We start from the raw sequence: 13,285 nt of genomic DNA on the forward strand, positions 1-13,285 counted from the left end.
GGCTGGGGACGCAGCAGTTAAGCCTGCTCCCCTCTGGAAGGCAGCGTCTCCCCCTACCCTGGCGTGAGCCCTGGTTGGGCATGCGACACAGACAGGACCACAGGCAAACTGAGGTTTGAATAAAATTGAGCTCCACGCCCCTTTCAAAGATCACCGGGTAGTGTCCTAGGGGGTGTCAGGAGGAGAAGCTGCCACCACAGGAGCCCCGAGGCAGCTGCTGGGACAGCCACTCAGCCCTTCTTCTCCCCTCTGTATCTCATTCTCCCCCTTTCCCCAGGCTTCTCGCCCTTCGGATTCAATGTCTGCCCCCTGCTCTGCACCCTCCTTTTCTCTAACCCCTGTTTTCTTGTTTCTTTTTATCTGCCCCTGGGCACCACCTCAGAGGATTGGGTATCTGAGCCCTAACAGTGCCTCGAGGTGCTGTAGGAGCTGCCACATGCCCTTCTCGCATCCTGGCGGGCTGAGGCCCGGAGGGGTGTGCGTGCGGCCTCCTCTGCGGCATCACGGCCCCTTTCCTGGTGCTTCATTCTGGAGGCTGTCCGCCCTTGGGGCTCTTAATTCAAACTCAGTCACGTTGCTGTGAGCTCCCAGCAGCGCTGGTGATGACTGTCCCTCCAGTTGGCTTGTAGGGCACACATCCCACATCCTGTTGGATTGGGGCCTCTCCCCTGGAGACAGCCACCCCATCAGATATCCCTGGGAGGAGCGCAGCCCTCCTTCCTGAGATAAGGCATCCTTGGGGGCCCAGGATCCCCAGGGGATGTCTGACAGGCTGTCCCGTTTCCTGTCCCCCCAGATGGAGACTTCACGGACACCATCAGTGGCCCCCGCTCCACAGCCTCAGACCTGACCAGCAGCAAGGCTTCCACCAAGAGCCCCACCCAGCGCCACAACCCCTTCAACGAGGACCAGGCGGAGACCGTGTCCTCCTCTGACACCACCCCTGTGCACACCACCTCTCAGGAGAAGGGGGACTCCCAAGCCCCGGACCTGCCAGACGCCTGCACAGAGCTTGAAGTCATCAGGTCAGCAGGGAGGGGCCCCGAGGGCAGTTGGGCGAGCCTCCGGGGTCCTGTCCACCACTGGCATCCATTTTCGGTCTGTACAGACCGGGGCCCCCTGAGGGCAGGTGAGCTTCTTCCTGGAAACTAGAGCTCCCGGCCCCTGCTTGGCATTTCTTTGAGCAAGAGGAAACAGGAAGAGCACAGGGCACAGGCAGGCGGTTCCCGTGGCTCTGGGCCTTGCCAGGCTGCAGCGCACTTGCCTGAGCCCTGCAGGACCAGGAAGCGCCTGCAGACTGCACTGCCCTCCAAGCCGTTCTTGGACGTTAACACACAATTTCCGAGATCCTAATTCAGTTCAGCATGACTCACTGAGAAAAGGTGACTTCAGCTTGTGGACAGAGACATAGAAGGGAAGCAGGAGGTGAAACTCGTTGGGACAAGTTGGGAAACCTGGCCCAGAGCCTCTTGCGCCCTGACTCCCCCTGACTCCCCCTGACTCCCCCTGGCTCCCCCTGGCTCCTGCTGCGGAGACTCAGCCTGACAGGAGGAGAGTGCTGTGTGCATGGCAGACCTCCTGGGGGCTTACTGGTCTGGGGTGGGGGGCAGAGGGGGTTGCTTCCCCGTGACTGGAGCCAGGAGTCTTCCACAAGCCACTGGGAGTCCTGAGTGGCTTGAAGGGTTCGGCCCCAGGCCCACACCCGCCAATTTGGAACCAGGCGTAGGAGCCAGGAGTCGAAGTCCAAAAAGCTTTGAGTGTATTTCTGGTTAAATTACCCATGATGATACTTAATGGGAGGTGAGGTCAGCTCAGTGTACATTTCCCACATCCTAAGAGGAGGGCTGAGCAGAGGGGGATGTTGATCTAAGCAGCCGTGGCGTAGGGCCTGTTCGGGGGGTCTTCTAGTGCTGCCCCCTGTGCCTCTTCATGCTGATCCCTATCTCTACCAGCAATGGGGAACCCCTCGGGGCTGCCACTACATCCAGAGCAGAGCTCCCCCACACGTCCCAGGACCACGGAAGCTTGGGCTGTGCCCTCAGAGGGCCCATGCCCAGGACCCCCCCCCCCAAAAGCCAGCCTGTCTAATTTCCCCCAGCACCGTGATCTCAGATGTTCAATCTCCCCCACTGTCCCAGGGTCACCAAGAAGAAGAAAGCCGGGAAGAAGAAGAAGGCCAGGTCAGACGAGGAGGCAAGTCCCCTTCACCCATCCTCCACCCGGCACTCCTGCGCCAGGCAGGGGGACAGCAACAGCCTCGTCAGCAGCCCAGGCCGTGAGCAGGGCTCCCCAGATACTGCCTTTGCGTCCCCCCAGGAGGAGGGAGAGGAGCCCAGCAGCACAGCTGAGAGCAGCGAACGTTCTGAGCCCAGCCTGCTCATCCCCGAAATGAAGGACACTTCCATGGAGCGCTTAGGGCAGCCCCTGAGTAAGGTCATTGACCAGCTCAACGGGCAGCTGGACCCCAGCACATGGTGCTCCCACGTTGAGCCGCCGGACCAGTCCTTTCGGACCGGCTCTCCCGGGGATGCCCCGGAGAAGCCGCCAGTTAGCGACTTTAGTGAGGGGCTTCCAGCCCCCATGGACTTCTACCGCTTTACCGTCGAGAGTCCAAGCGCTGTTACATCAGGTGGCGGCAACCATGACCCTGCAGGGCCTGGCCAACCGCCGCATGTTCCTGGTAGCCCTGCGACTGCTGGCCAAGAAGAAGAGGGAGGAGCAGCAGGAGCAGGGGGACAGGCACCTCGGCCTGTAGAGCACGCCCCCGGGGAGGCCCAGGAGCCGGAGACCCAGGAACAGGAGACCCGGATGCCCCTGGCTGGGGAGGGGCCTGTGCCTGACCCAGAGCCTGGGACCCAGGAGGCTCTTTGCCAACTCAAGAGAGACCAGCCCAGCCCCTGTCTGAGCAGCGCTGAGGACTCTGGGGTGGATGAGGGGCAGGGGAGTCCTTCTGAGATGACCCACTCAGCGGAGTTCAGGTGAGCGAGGCTCCCTGTGCAGCAGGTGTTAAGACACCCTTCTGGCCCTTGCCATGGGGACACTGTACTCCAACCTCCAAATAAACTAAGCCCAGGTCCCGCAAAACCCATTCTGAGCTGGGAGGTAAGAAGGGATATGGCCCTCCCTTCCCTCACTTCAGCTCCTGGTGTGGCTACAGCCACTACAACTGGGCTGCCTCTGTCTGCCTGTTTCACCTCTCAGTGCCTGCATCACCTCTCTGTACCCCCATCTCCTTTCCCACTCCTGGCCTAACCTGATACCTTGCCTTCCCCACACTTGTCCTTCTCACAGAGTAGACAACAATCACTTACTTCTGCTGATGATCCATGTGTTTCGAGAAAACGAAGAACAGCTCTTCAAAGTAAGTTCCAGGAACTTAGGAATGAGCCAGAGCCTGCGCAGCAAGGGCGAGGCGGGCTGGGCCACCAGGCAGTTCCGAAGGGGAAGCATGCTGCCCAGGTGGGGCAGGAGCCACAGCGCCTGACCTCTCTCTGCTTCGGCCCCTCAGATGATCCGGATGAGCACGGGGCATATGGAGGGCAACCTGCAGCTGCTGTACGTGCTGCTCACAGACTGCTATGTCTACCTGCTGCGGAAAGGTGCCTGCTGCCCCCAGCTAGGCCAGGGCACTGCCCGGAGGCTGAGGAGGCTGAACGCCACCCCTCACCCCCGACCCCCACCGAGGGTCTCGGGTTCCTGACTTGTGCTGATGAAAATGCATTCCACGAATGGGTGGCTTGACGTCCCAAGACTTGAGCCTGGGGGCCTCCCTGCAGAGCACCCCATGTTGCGTTCCTACTCTGTGCTTTCAGATCACAGGGCGATGACGAGCCCTGTCTCAGAGAGGTGTCATAGCTTAGAAAATGGGGCAGAGGAGGAGAAAGAGGCCACTGGGGTAATAGGCATTGGGGTCTCCCCTCAGGGGCCACAGAGAAGCCATACCTAGTGGAAGAGGCCATCTCTTACAATGAACTCGACTACGTGTCGGTGAGTTTGGGCTCCTCGGTTGGGGTATGCCATGGATGGGGCCCCCTCAGAGCTACAGAGCCCCAGCCTTGGCCCCTGGGGTCAGGCCCCAGCTTCTCTCTCAGAGAAGCTTCTGTACATGACGCTGGGCCCAAGACCAAGCTTGAGACGCCTCTTCATCTACCACCCTCCCTCACTTTGCCAGTCCAAGGCCCCTGGGGCTTTGCCATGTGGTTGCCCCAGGGTGTGCATCCTGCCCCCCAGCCAGCTACCTCTCTACATGTGAGGTGTGGTTTCCGGTAGGTGGGCCTCGACCAGCAGACCGTGAGGCTGGTGTGCACCAACCGCAGGAAGCAGTTTCTACTGGATACGGCCGACTTGACCCTGGCCGAGTAAGTGACACCCCCTGGTGGCATCTGCCCCCCCCCTTGGGTGCAGGGTGGGACGTAAGAGGGGGAGACAGGTATGTTCACTTGGCAACCTGCAGGCTGGTGAGAGCGTCAGGGTGTGGACACTGATACACCGACACTGGTGGGCACTCCAAGGACCACAGGCCCCGCATGACCTCCAGAGAGGAGGGGCGGGCAGGAGTTACCCAACGGGAGAGAACGTACCAGGCCCCTGGGGCCAGGGGCTCACGGAGGGCCCGCACGGCCTTCTCCGTGTGACAGTTACCCGTAATAAGAGGCCGCCTCCCTCGCTGTTGGGGTCCAGCCCTGTGGCCACTGGGGAAGGTCGGGGCTTCTCCGGGCTGCCCCTGCACCATCGCCCCACCCACCACCCTGCGCTCTGCTTCCAGCCAGGTCCCCCCTAGTTTTTGCGACCCTTTCAGACCAGAGCGCTTAGCCTAAAAGCCCTGAGCAGTGGAGTGGAGGCACCCCCTCCACGGCGCTTCTGACAGAGGACCCCACTCCCTGTGCAGGTTCTTTTTGGCTTCTTTGAAGTCAGCCATGATTAAAGGCTGTCGGGAGCCACCCTACCCCAGCATCCTGACCGACGCCACCATGGAAAAGCTGGCACTGGCCAAATTTGTAGCCCAGGAATCTAGGTGTGAGGTAAGACCCCGGTGAAGAGGGAGGGGTGTCATCTCAGCGGGACCAGCCCTGGTATTTGGGTCAAAGAAGCAAATAGATGCCCCTGAGAGGGGCACGTCTGCCCTTCCCCCACCGTCCCCTCCCTACTTGGGGGTGACCTTGCTCTCTCAGCGGCCACTCCTGGGGCTCAGCCATCAGTGAGCCCGGCCTGGACCTCACCGCTGTGCCCTGCTGCCCGCGCCCTAGGCAACTGCTGTCACTGTGTGCTTCTACGGGCTTGTGCACTGGGAGGACCCCATGGACGAGTCTCTGGGCCCCGTGCCCTGCCACTGCTCACCCCCCGAGGGCACCATCACCAAAGAAGGCATGCTGCACTACAAGGCGGGCACCTCCTACCTGGGCAAGGAACACTGGAAGACCTGCTTCGTGGTGCTCAGGTGGGCGCCCCCCTGCTCTGGCCTCAGGCCCCGCCCCAGCCTGTTGGGCCTCCTCCCCAGCAGGGACCTCTCCAGGCAGGTTGCTGGAGACAGGCTGAGGGGGGCGCCTCCCTCCTCCACAGGGCTGTGAGGCAGATAGCCCTGGGGTGTTCGACTTCCTGGAAAGCCCACCACCTTTGGGGCCCAGGAATCCCGGACGCCTCAGGTGAAGATCTGGGCTGGATGCAGAGGGGCCTGTGCTCCCTGCTGCCCTTCTTCCCTCTGCTTCTTCACCCCCATCCACGGAAGACAGGTCTCTGGGGTGCCAGACCCCAGCTTGTGGGGATTCCCTGGGGTCTGGGCTCTGACCCCTGCTGTGTTGTCTCCCTGCAGCAACGGGATCCTCTACCAGTATCCCGACCGCACCGACGTCACCCCCCTGCTCTCAGTGAACATGGGGTGAGTGTCCCGGGGACGGGGCGCTTGGCAGGTGTTGGAACCTGGAGTCACTGCCTGGAGCTGCTAATCCTGGGGCCCAGGGCTCCTGTCCCCGCCCTTGAACTGGCTCTCCCCCTCTTACTGGTTCCCCCGTCCCTGCCCCAGCCCCAGCCCCACCCAGCTGCCCTGGCCCGTGCCCTGGGGTCTGCCGAGTGCTGCAGGGGGTGGGGAGACGTCCTCTCAGGAAAGCAAATGGAGCGCCTTGGCTGGAAAGGGTCCCATCGGGGAGGGAGGCCGCCCGTCCCCAGAGGCTCCTGGCCCGATGGGGAAGTGGACACACACATCCCTGAAGACCTCAGACCCCCGAGAGGGCAGTGGATGAATGTGCACGGATTCTAAGGCCAGACCTGAGCGTTCTGAGTACTGGATCGACTCACCCCTCTCACTTGGCCAGGTTTTAGGGATCTAGAAGGATCTTGGTGATTCTGGATATAACAGACGTTCCACAGGAAAGGGGGGGTTGCCCAGCAGCTTTAAGCCCCTCCCTAGCACCACAGGGGCCCACACACCTTCCGGTGCCCTCAGACTGGGGCGGGCCAGGGCCCCCACCCCACGCCGCCCCTGCCTCCTCCCTCCCATTTCACCCTCCTCCTCTGGCCCAGGGGGGAGCAGTGCGGTGGCTGCCGGAGATCCAACACCACGGACCGGCCCCACGCCTTCCAGGTCATCCTCGCCGACCGGCCCTGCCTGGAGCTGAGCGCCGACAGCGAAGCCGAGATGGCCGACTGGATGCAGCACCTCTGCCAGGCCGTGTCCAAAGGGGTGAGCTCCTCTCACCTCTGCTGTCCGCCCGCAGCCAGCCCTGTCCAGGACCCCCGGGCCCCTTCCCCAAAGCCACTATGGAGCAACCTGTGAGGACCAAGACAGCACCTCAGGGGACCGCCCAGGAGCTGACCGTGGCACTCAGGGCCACCTTTGGCCCAGGCGGCCCCCGTCACCCTTCTCCCCTGCGACGGCCCTGAGGTGGGCAGAGCCTGCCTGAGCTCTGGAGGGAGGGACCAAACTGCCCCTCTCTCCCCTCTCCTACGGCCCATCAGGTCATCCCCCAAGGGGTCGCCCCCAGCCCCTGCATCCCCTGCTGCCTGGTCATCACCGAGGACCGCCTCTTCACGTGCCACGAAGATTGCCAGACCAGCTTCTTCCGCTCCCTGGGCACAGCCAAGCTGGCCGACATCAGCGCCGTCTCCACGGAGTCCGGCAAGGAGTACTGTGTCTTGGTGAGCCGGGTGGGGGCGCTGGCGGCAGGTCCGATGGCCCGAGCGCTGTCTGCTCACAGGGCCCGGCTCTCCCTAGGAGTTCTCCCCGGACAGCCAGCAGCCCCTCCCTCCCTGGGTCATCTACTTGAGCTGCACGTCTGAACTGGACAGATTCCTGTCTGCACTGAACTCTGGGTGGAAAACCATCTACCAGGTACCTCTTGGCCTGGCCCGTTCCCTGGGGAGGGCCCCTGCAGCCAGGACCAGGCCCTGCCTAGCACGGAGGCCGGGGGCAGGGGCCTGGGGACCGTGCTGGCAGTTCCAGGACAGACACCAACACGAGGGCCAAAGGGCACGACTCTGACTCCACTGAGTCTGAGGCCAAAGCTGAAAGTGGAACTGAGGAGGCGCCGCCTTTCCTCACCTCAGTTCCCATCAAAAAGGACTAAGAGCTTATGGAGCTGAGCCCAGATGCTGAGGCACCTGGGTGGCGGGACACCCTTCCTCGCCCTCAGCGCGGCCCGCCCGCCGGCGTGGGCGCACACAGCCGGCAAGCAGGCGGGAGCACACGCCCTGTGTGCAGGTTACTCGGGGGAGGGCTGCTTCCCGGGACCCCCTGAGAACTGGGGCCCACACGGAGAGCGGGGCTCAGGGAGAGTCACCCTGTCCACTCGAGCCCCTCCTTGAAAAGCAACCTTGCCATAGTTCCGGGGTGAGGCTACACTGTGCGGATGGGCCTCCACTGCCCCCCGACTCTCTGGGGGCCAGGGGCCCTGGGTGGCGGTGCTCACAGCCTCTCTGCGCCCCGCCCAGGTGGACCTCCCCCAGAAGGCCATCCAGGAGGCCTCCACCAAGAAGTTTGAGGACGCCCTGAGCCTCATCCACAGCGCCTGGCAGCGGAGTGACAGCCTCTGCCGGGGCAGAGCCTCCCGGGACCCCTGGTGCTGAGGCAGAGGCGCCGGCAGGGACACCGAGGCTGGTGGCCAGGGGGCAGGAAAGGAGGCTCATGGCCACGTCGTCGTGCCGCTCAGGGCTGGCTTCCCCTCGTCCACGGCCCGCTTCTGCCCCAGGCAGCGGGGCCACCGCGGGGCGAGGGGCGGGAGACGTCTCCCCGCTCTCAGGGGTCGGGACGGGCCCTGGGCATCCTGCTGACAGGGGGCGACTGGATGCTGGGGGAGAGGGTCTGAGCCCCGTGGGCTCTGCCAGCGCGGCCTCCTCCCCGGGGCCCATTGCTGCAGCGGCGCGAATCTGCAGAACAGCTCCGAGGGGAGCAGGACTGGGAGGGCAGGTGCCTCCTTCCTCTCCTGGGGCCGGAGCCCGAGCGCCCAGCCGCCCCGTCGTTGACCCCGCTGTGCAGGGAGGCGGGAGCTCCGGCCTCAGTGCATGCTTCTCCTCACTAGCCGCCCCGAGTGCGCTGCTGCCGGCGGGGGTGGGCGGGCCCGGGCCGGCTGCCAGGCAGCCCTGCATGTCCACAGCGCCTGCCCCTGCCTCTCCCTGAGTGCGGCGTGCCCGTGCCCGTAGCACCCAGGAATGAGGCTGTCGCCCCGGGCTGGGGCAAGGGGCCGGGAGGAGACTTGGAGAGGAGCAGGCCGAGCAGGCCCACCAGCCCGGTGTCCGCACCGGCCCCTCCCAACCGGCCCCTGCTGGCTGGGTCTGGGCCTTCTTGAGAGCTTCGTCCAGGGCCCCCTGGGGAAGGGTCAGGTAGTCTGGGGTTGTTTTTTAAATAAAATAGACATGTTATATTGCCGAGACTTGTCACTGGCCCTTTTTGACCAGGGTGGAGGCAGGGCCTCCCTCCCGCAGGCCCCTCGCCTCTCCTGTCATTCCACAGATGTTCTTCCTTCAGCTGCTCCTGGGCGCCTCTTGGCACTCGCTGCGGAGGCGCTCAGGTCCTGGGAGTTTCTTGGCTTGAACTTTGCCCTCCCTGCTGTTTCTTACTGTGGCCAAGGGCAGCCACCAGCTCCAGTCCAGGGCAGGGCACTCCTGACTCCCAGTTCTGGGGGGGGCGTGCCAGCCACTCGGGGTAAACCCAGGCGAGTCCAAGCTCTCCCTCAGGCCTCTCTTCGAGCCGCCCCCGCGAACAGGCCAGGGAGGGCCAAGTCAGCCAGGCTGGGCGAGCTCAGGTCCTCCAGCCCTTCAGCACCCCGGCTCCCAGGGCCTCACGCCCGGGAGGAAGGGTGGTGCCCGAGGAGGGGTGTCGAGCCTGTCGAGGTGGGTTCCAGGCAGGGTGGCTCTGCCTCTGCATCAGTGAGCTTTTGGGTATACGGGGCGGCCCTGCAGGAGAGAGCTGCCCTGGGGAGAGGCCGCCATGGGCAGCAGGTGCTGGTCCCCACCTGAGCAGACCAGCACCTACCAGTGGTGGCCGGGGCCCGTCACCGGCCACAGCAGGGGCCGTTACCATGTCATGGCCCCTCCTGAGAGCTCAGAGGGGGCTACCACTAGGAGGAGGGCCGGACTGGGGGGCACATCCTTACCTAGTGTGTGAGCAAAATCAGGAGGCCACTCCTTCTGTCTCCTGCCCACCCAGGGGCCCTGAAATCTTGGGGGGCAGGAATGGGGAGAAAGGAGCCAGAGGCAGGGGGTTCATTGGGTGAAGCGCTGTGCTGGGTATGCTCTTCACCCCTCCTGATTCTCCAAGACCCTCTGAAGGAGGTATCGAGAGCCCCATTTTGCAAATGGAGAGACTGAAAGTCAGAGAGAGATGACTTGCCCCGGGGGGGCCCCATATAGGGGGGAGGGACAGATCAGAAGCCTGAGGCCAGGAAGGGACGTCACCCCGATTGGCAGGAGTGGAGTGGACAGGGCACCCCCCTGGAGCAGTTGTCCAGGCAGGACCAGCTAAGCCAGAGGCCCGCAGGGGCACCTGCCCTCTGTCCCCGAGAGGAGGAAGGTGCTGGAGGGCAAGAAGGGCAGGAGGAGGCATCTGGGCTGACTGGCAGCTCCCTACCCTCACTCCCTTGCCCCAGGTGACCTTTCCCCCAGATCCCAGGGTCCAGACCTGCCCTGCCAGCTGGGAGGTGTGGAGGACAGAGGCCGCTGGGATTGGTCAGAGCTGGTGGGGGCGTGTCCTGGTCTCGGCAGCCCCAGCCCGAGCAGGTGAACTCCCGAGAAGGACCAGACCAGGCACCAGGGACAGCCTGGCAGCCGCTGGCCTATCCCACCAGAACCCCGCTCTCCAGTCATGGCCCCAGGCCTCCTCATTTCCCAACCCTTTGGCCCTGTGGGGGCGCAGACAGCCTAAGCAGCACCACCCCAGGACTGTGCCATGCCTCTCACCCCGGGACAGCCAGCCCCTGGCTCAGAGTCTGCGGAGATGGTGACCCCAGCAGTGGACCTGGTGCTGGGCGCCTCAGCTTGTTGCCTGGCTTGTGTCTTCACCAACCCCCTGGAGGTGGTGAAGACGCGGCTACAGCTGCAGGGGGAGCTGCAGGCCCCGGGCACCTACCCGCAGCCCTACCGGGGCTTTGTGGCCTCCGTAGCTGCCGTGGCCCGTGCAGATGGGCTGTGCGGCCTGCAGAAGGGGCTGGCCGCCGGCCTCCTCTACCAGGGCGTCATGAACGGCGTCCGCTTCTACTGCTACAGCCTGGCATGCCAGACTGGCCTCACCCAGCAGCCCGGTGGCACCCTGGTCGCGGGTGCTGTGGCTGGGGCACTGGGGGCCTTCGTGGGAAGCCCTGCTTACCTGGTAAGTGGCTTGTCTCCATCCTCCATCACCCATTGGCCCAGCTCCCTGGGGGCACTGGGGACTCCTGACCTCCCCGACTGGACCAAGTGGGGTGGGGCAGACTGGGTGGGGATGCTCCCTAGAATAACCAGATCCAGACCTGGAATCTACCCAGGATCCTGGCTGATCCTCGCTCCCCTGAGCCCCTGCCCTGCTGGTCCTGAGCTGGGGAGCAGGCGGGAGTGGTGACTCAAGCCTGGCCCTGTCACCTGTCTTGCTGTGTGGCCTGCGCATGCTGGAATAAAGGCTTCTGTTTGGCATGCCCCTGCCCCTGAGATGAAGCCCTAAGCCAGCTTCTCAAGGGTGACAAGGTGCCCCTGGAAGGTCAAATAATGTGCCCAGGTCACACCAAATAATGTGCCCAGGTAACACCTTCCCCTAAGCTGAGGCGGTGGGGAACTCATGGAGGCAGGGCAGTCGGGACCCGGGGGGGGGTGCCCCCCAGAGGGCACTGCTTATGCAGGCTCTCTAGGACTCTGTCCCAAGCCTCTGTCCCCTCTGTGCTCATAGGTCAAAACGCAGCTGCAGGCCCAGACAGTGGCTGCGATGGCTGTAGGGCACCAGCACCACCACCAGGTGGGTCATCCCTCGCTCCCCAGGGTGCCTGGGCTGGGGGAGCTGGATGGGCTCCGGAGCTGGCAGGGGCTGCCCAGTGATCCCGTGCTCTCTCCCCACAGAGCATCCTGGGCGCCTTGGAGACCATCTGGCGGCAGCGGGGCCTGGCGGGGCTATGGCGGGGCGTGGGCGGGGCCGTGCCCCGAGTCATGGTCGGCTCAGCTGCCCAGCTGGCCACCTTTGCCTCCGCCAAGGCCTGGGTACAAGAGCGACAGGTGAGGGCCGGGGACACCTGTGCCCACCCTCAGACACAGGCATGAAGAGGGCCGCCTGCCTCCTTTGTCCCTCTCTTTGGGCCCACAAGCTCCCTCATATCTCCAGCTGGACCCCCACAGTGGGCGATGGGGACCCCTGGAACAGTGGGCACTGTGGCTCAGCCCTCATGGGTGGTAGCTCGAGGAATGTAAAGAGCTGGGAGTGATGGGCTGGGGAATGGCTGGTGGGCACCCGTCTGCTCTGTCCCCACTCTTCCAGCCCCCGAGTGCTGGGGAGCTGGGCGGGCAGAGGGCAGCCTCCGGGGTCACAGCCTGGACGGTGCCCACAGTGGCTCCCAGAGGACAGCTGGCTGGTGGCTCTGGCCGGAGGCATGATCAGCAGCATCGCCGTGGTCGCCGTCATGACGCCCTTCGACGTGATCAGCACCCGGCTGTACAATCAGCCTGTGGATGGAGCTGGCAGGGTGAGCAGAGGTGGATGCGGGGGAGCATGGGGGGTGCCCCCACAACACAGAGCCTCACAGACACAGGGACTCGCAGACACATGACAGGGGTGCAAGCTCATCAGTTCAGCTTGTTTGCTGAGCGCCGAGGTCCTAGGCGTGTGCTAGGGAAGCACTTTCACATCCAGGTTCCCTTCCATCCTCATAACCCCCCACTTCCCTGAGGGGAATCGGGCTCAGTGACTTGCCTGAGGTTGCCCAGCAGGTAAATGGAGGAGCCTTCGTGGGAATCCAGCCTGACTGCACAACCTCATGCATGAACATTGGGAAGGCTGGGGCAGGTGAAAACAAAGATGCCCTCCACGGGCTGAGCTAGGGATGAAGGGCACCTGGGCGCCACGAGCCAAGCAGAAACCCCTGGCATGGTGTGGGGCCACCTTTTCTGTGACTTGCCCCCTTGGGGTGGGGGAGGACTCCCTTCCTTTCTGATGTGCCAGCAGAAGCCCAGACACCCAGTGGTGCCAGCCAGGGCCCCATGCCCCGCATAGTGACCCCTGCTCCATGTCTGTCCCCAGGGCCAGCTGTATCAGGGCCTTGCTGACTGCCTGGTGAAGATCTGGCGGCAGGAAGGCCCCCAGGCGCTCTACAAGGGCCTGGGCCCGGCCTACCTGCGCCTGGGCCCCCACACCATCCTCAGCATGCTGTTCTGGGATGAGCTCCGCAACCTGGTCGGGCAGGGCCGGCACCAGGGCCCCTAGGCACGTCCTGCGCCCACACACCCCGACAGCCAGGACTCCACAGGAAGCCAGGGACCACTCCGGGAGGGATGGGCGCCCCAGCACTGGCCCCAGCACAGGACCCCAGCCTGGGCCCTGCTACAGGTTCGGGGAAAGTGCGGATAATTCATCAGCCACGGCTCCCAGAGCCCGAGCATCTGCCCTGAATGACCGCCGGCTCTCGTCTCGAGAAAGTGTTCTTCCCTCTCTGTCCTGGGTCACTTCACCCCAGAGCCCGACTCATCGTTAGGATGACCGCTCCAGGCCTGGCCCTCCAGCGCGGCGAGCCCAGCATGAAACCCCCTCTACTGATGGGGACGCTGAGGCTCCGGAGGGGGTTGCATCTTCCACCAAAACCCCCAGCCTTGCAGCGCCAGGGCCAAGACTGGAACACAAGGCAAC

General features: G+C 64.0%; 2 protein-coding genes across 3 annotated transcripts in view; both read left to right on the forward strand.

Annotated features, from left to right (window-relative positions):
• The window catches only part of PLEKHM2 (pleckstrin homology and RUN domain containing M2), a gene marked incomplete at its 5' end in the record, with an annotated part of 34,089 nt that extends 25,328 nt beyond the window's left edge, over positions 1-8,761 (forward strand). For both annotated transcript variants that reach the window (XM_084244247.1, XM_084244248.1), the window contains 13 exons: positions 797-1,025; positions 2,139-2,978; positions 3,292-3,361; positions 3,509-3,599; positions 3,923-3,987; positions 4,270-4,358; positions 4,889-5,021; positions 5,247-5,437; positions 5,810-5,875; positions 6,517-6,676; positions 6,952-7,131; positions 7,208-7,324; positions 7,924-8,761. In XM_084244247.1, coding sequence (XP_084100373.1) covers positions 797-1,025; positions 2,139-2,978; positions 3,292-3,361; positions 3,509-3,599; positions 3,923-3,987; positions 4,270-4,358; positions 4,889-5,021; positions 5,247-5,437; positions 5,810-5,875; positions 6,517-6,676; positions 6,952-7,131; positions 7,208-7,324; positions 7,924-8,058 — 2,366 coding nt within the window. In that variant the 3' untranslated portion in view covers positions 8,059-8,761. The remainder of the gene's footprint in view (positions 1-796; positions 1,026-2,138; positions 2,979-3,291; positions 3,362-3,508; positions 3,600-3,922; positions 3,988-4,269; positions 4,359-4,888; positions 5,022-5,246; positions 5,438-5,809; positions 5,876-6,516; positions 6,677-6,951; positions 7,132-7,207; positions 7,325-7,923) is intronic.
• Positions 8,762-10,375: 1,614 nt separating this feature from the next.
• On the forward strand, positions 10,376-13,009 carry SLC25A34 (solute carrier family 25 member 34; the record flags this gene model as incomplete). The annotated part of the gene is made up of 5 exons (XM_084241853.1): positions 10,376-10,795; positions 11,345-11,410; positions 11,512-11,664; positions 11,994-12,128; positions 12,683-13,009. The coding sequence occupies 5 exons, from the start codon at positions 10,376-10,378 to the stop codon at positions 12,863-12,865; spliced, it is 957 nt and encodes a 318-aa protein (XP_084097979.1). The 3' UTR covers positions 12,866-13,009.
• Positions 13,010-13,285: the final 276 nt, after the last annotated feature.

The sequence above is a fragment of the Talpa europaea genome, assembly GCF_964194135.1.
Source record: "Talpa europaea genome assembly, chromosome: 9".
Taxonomy (NCBI): domain Eukaryota; kingdom Metazoa; phylum Chordata; class Mammalia; order Eulipotyphla; family Talpidae; genus Talpa; species Talpa europaea.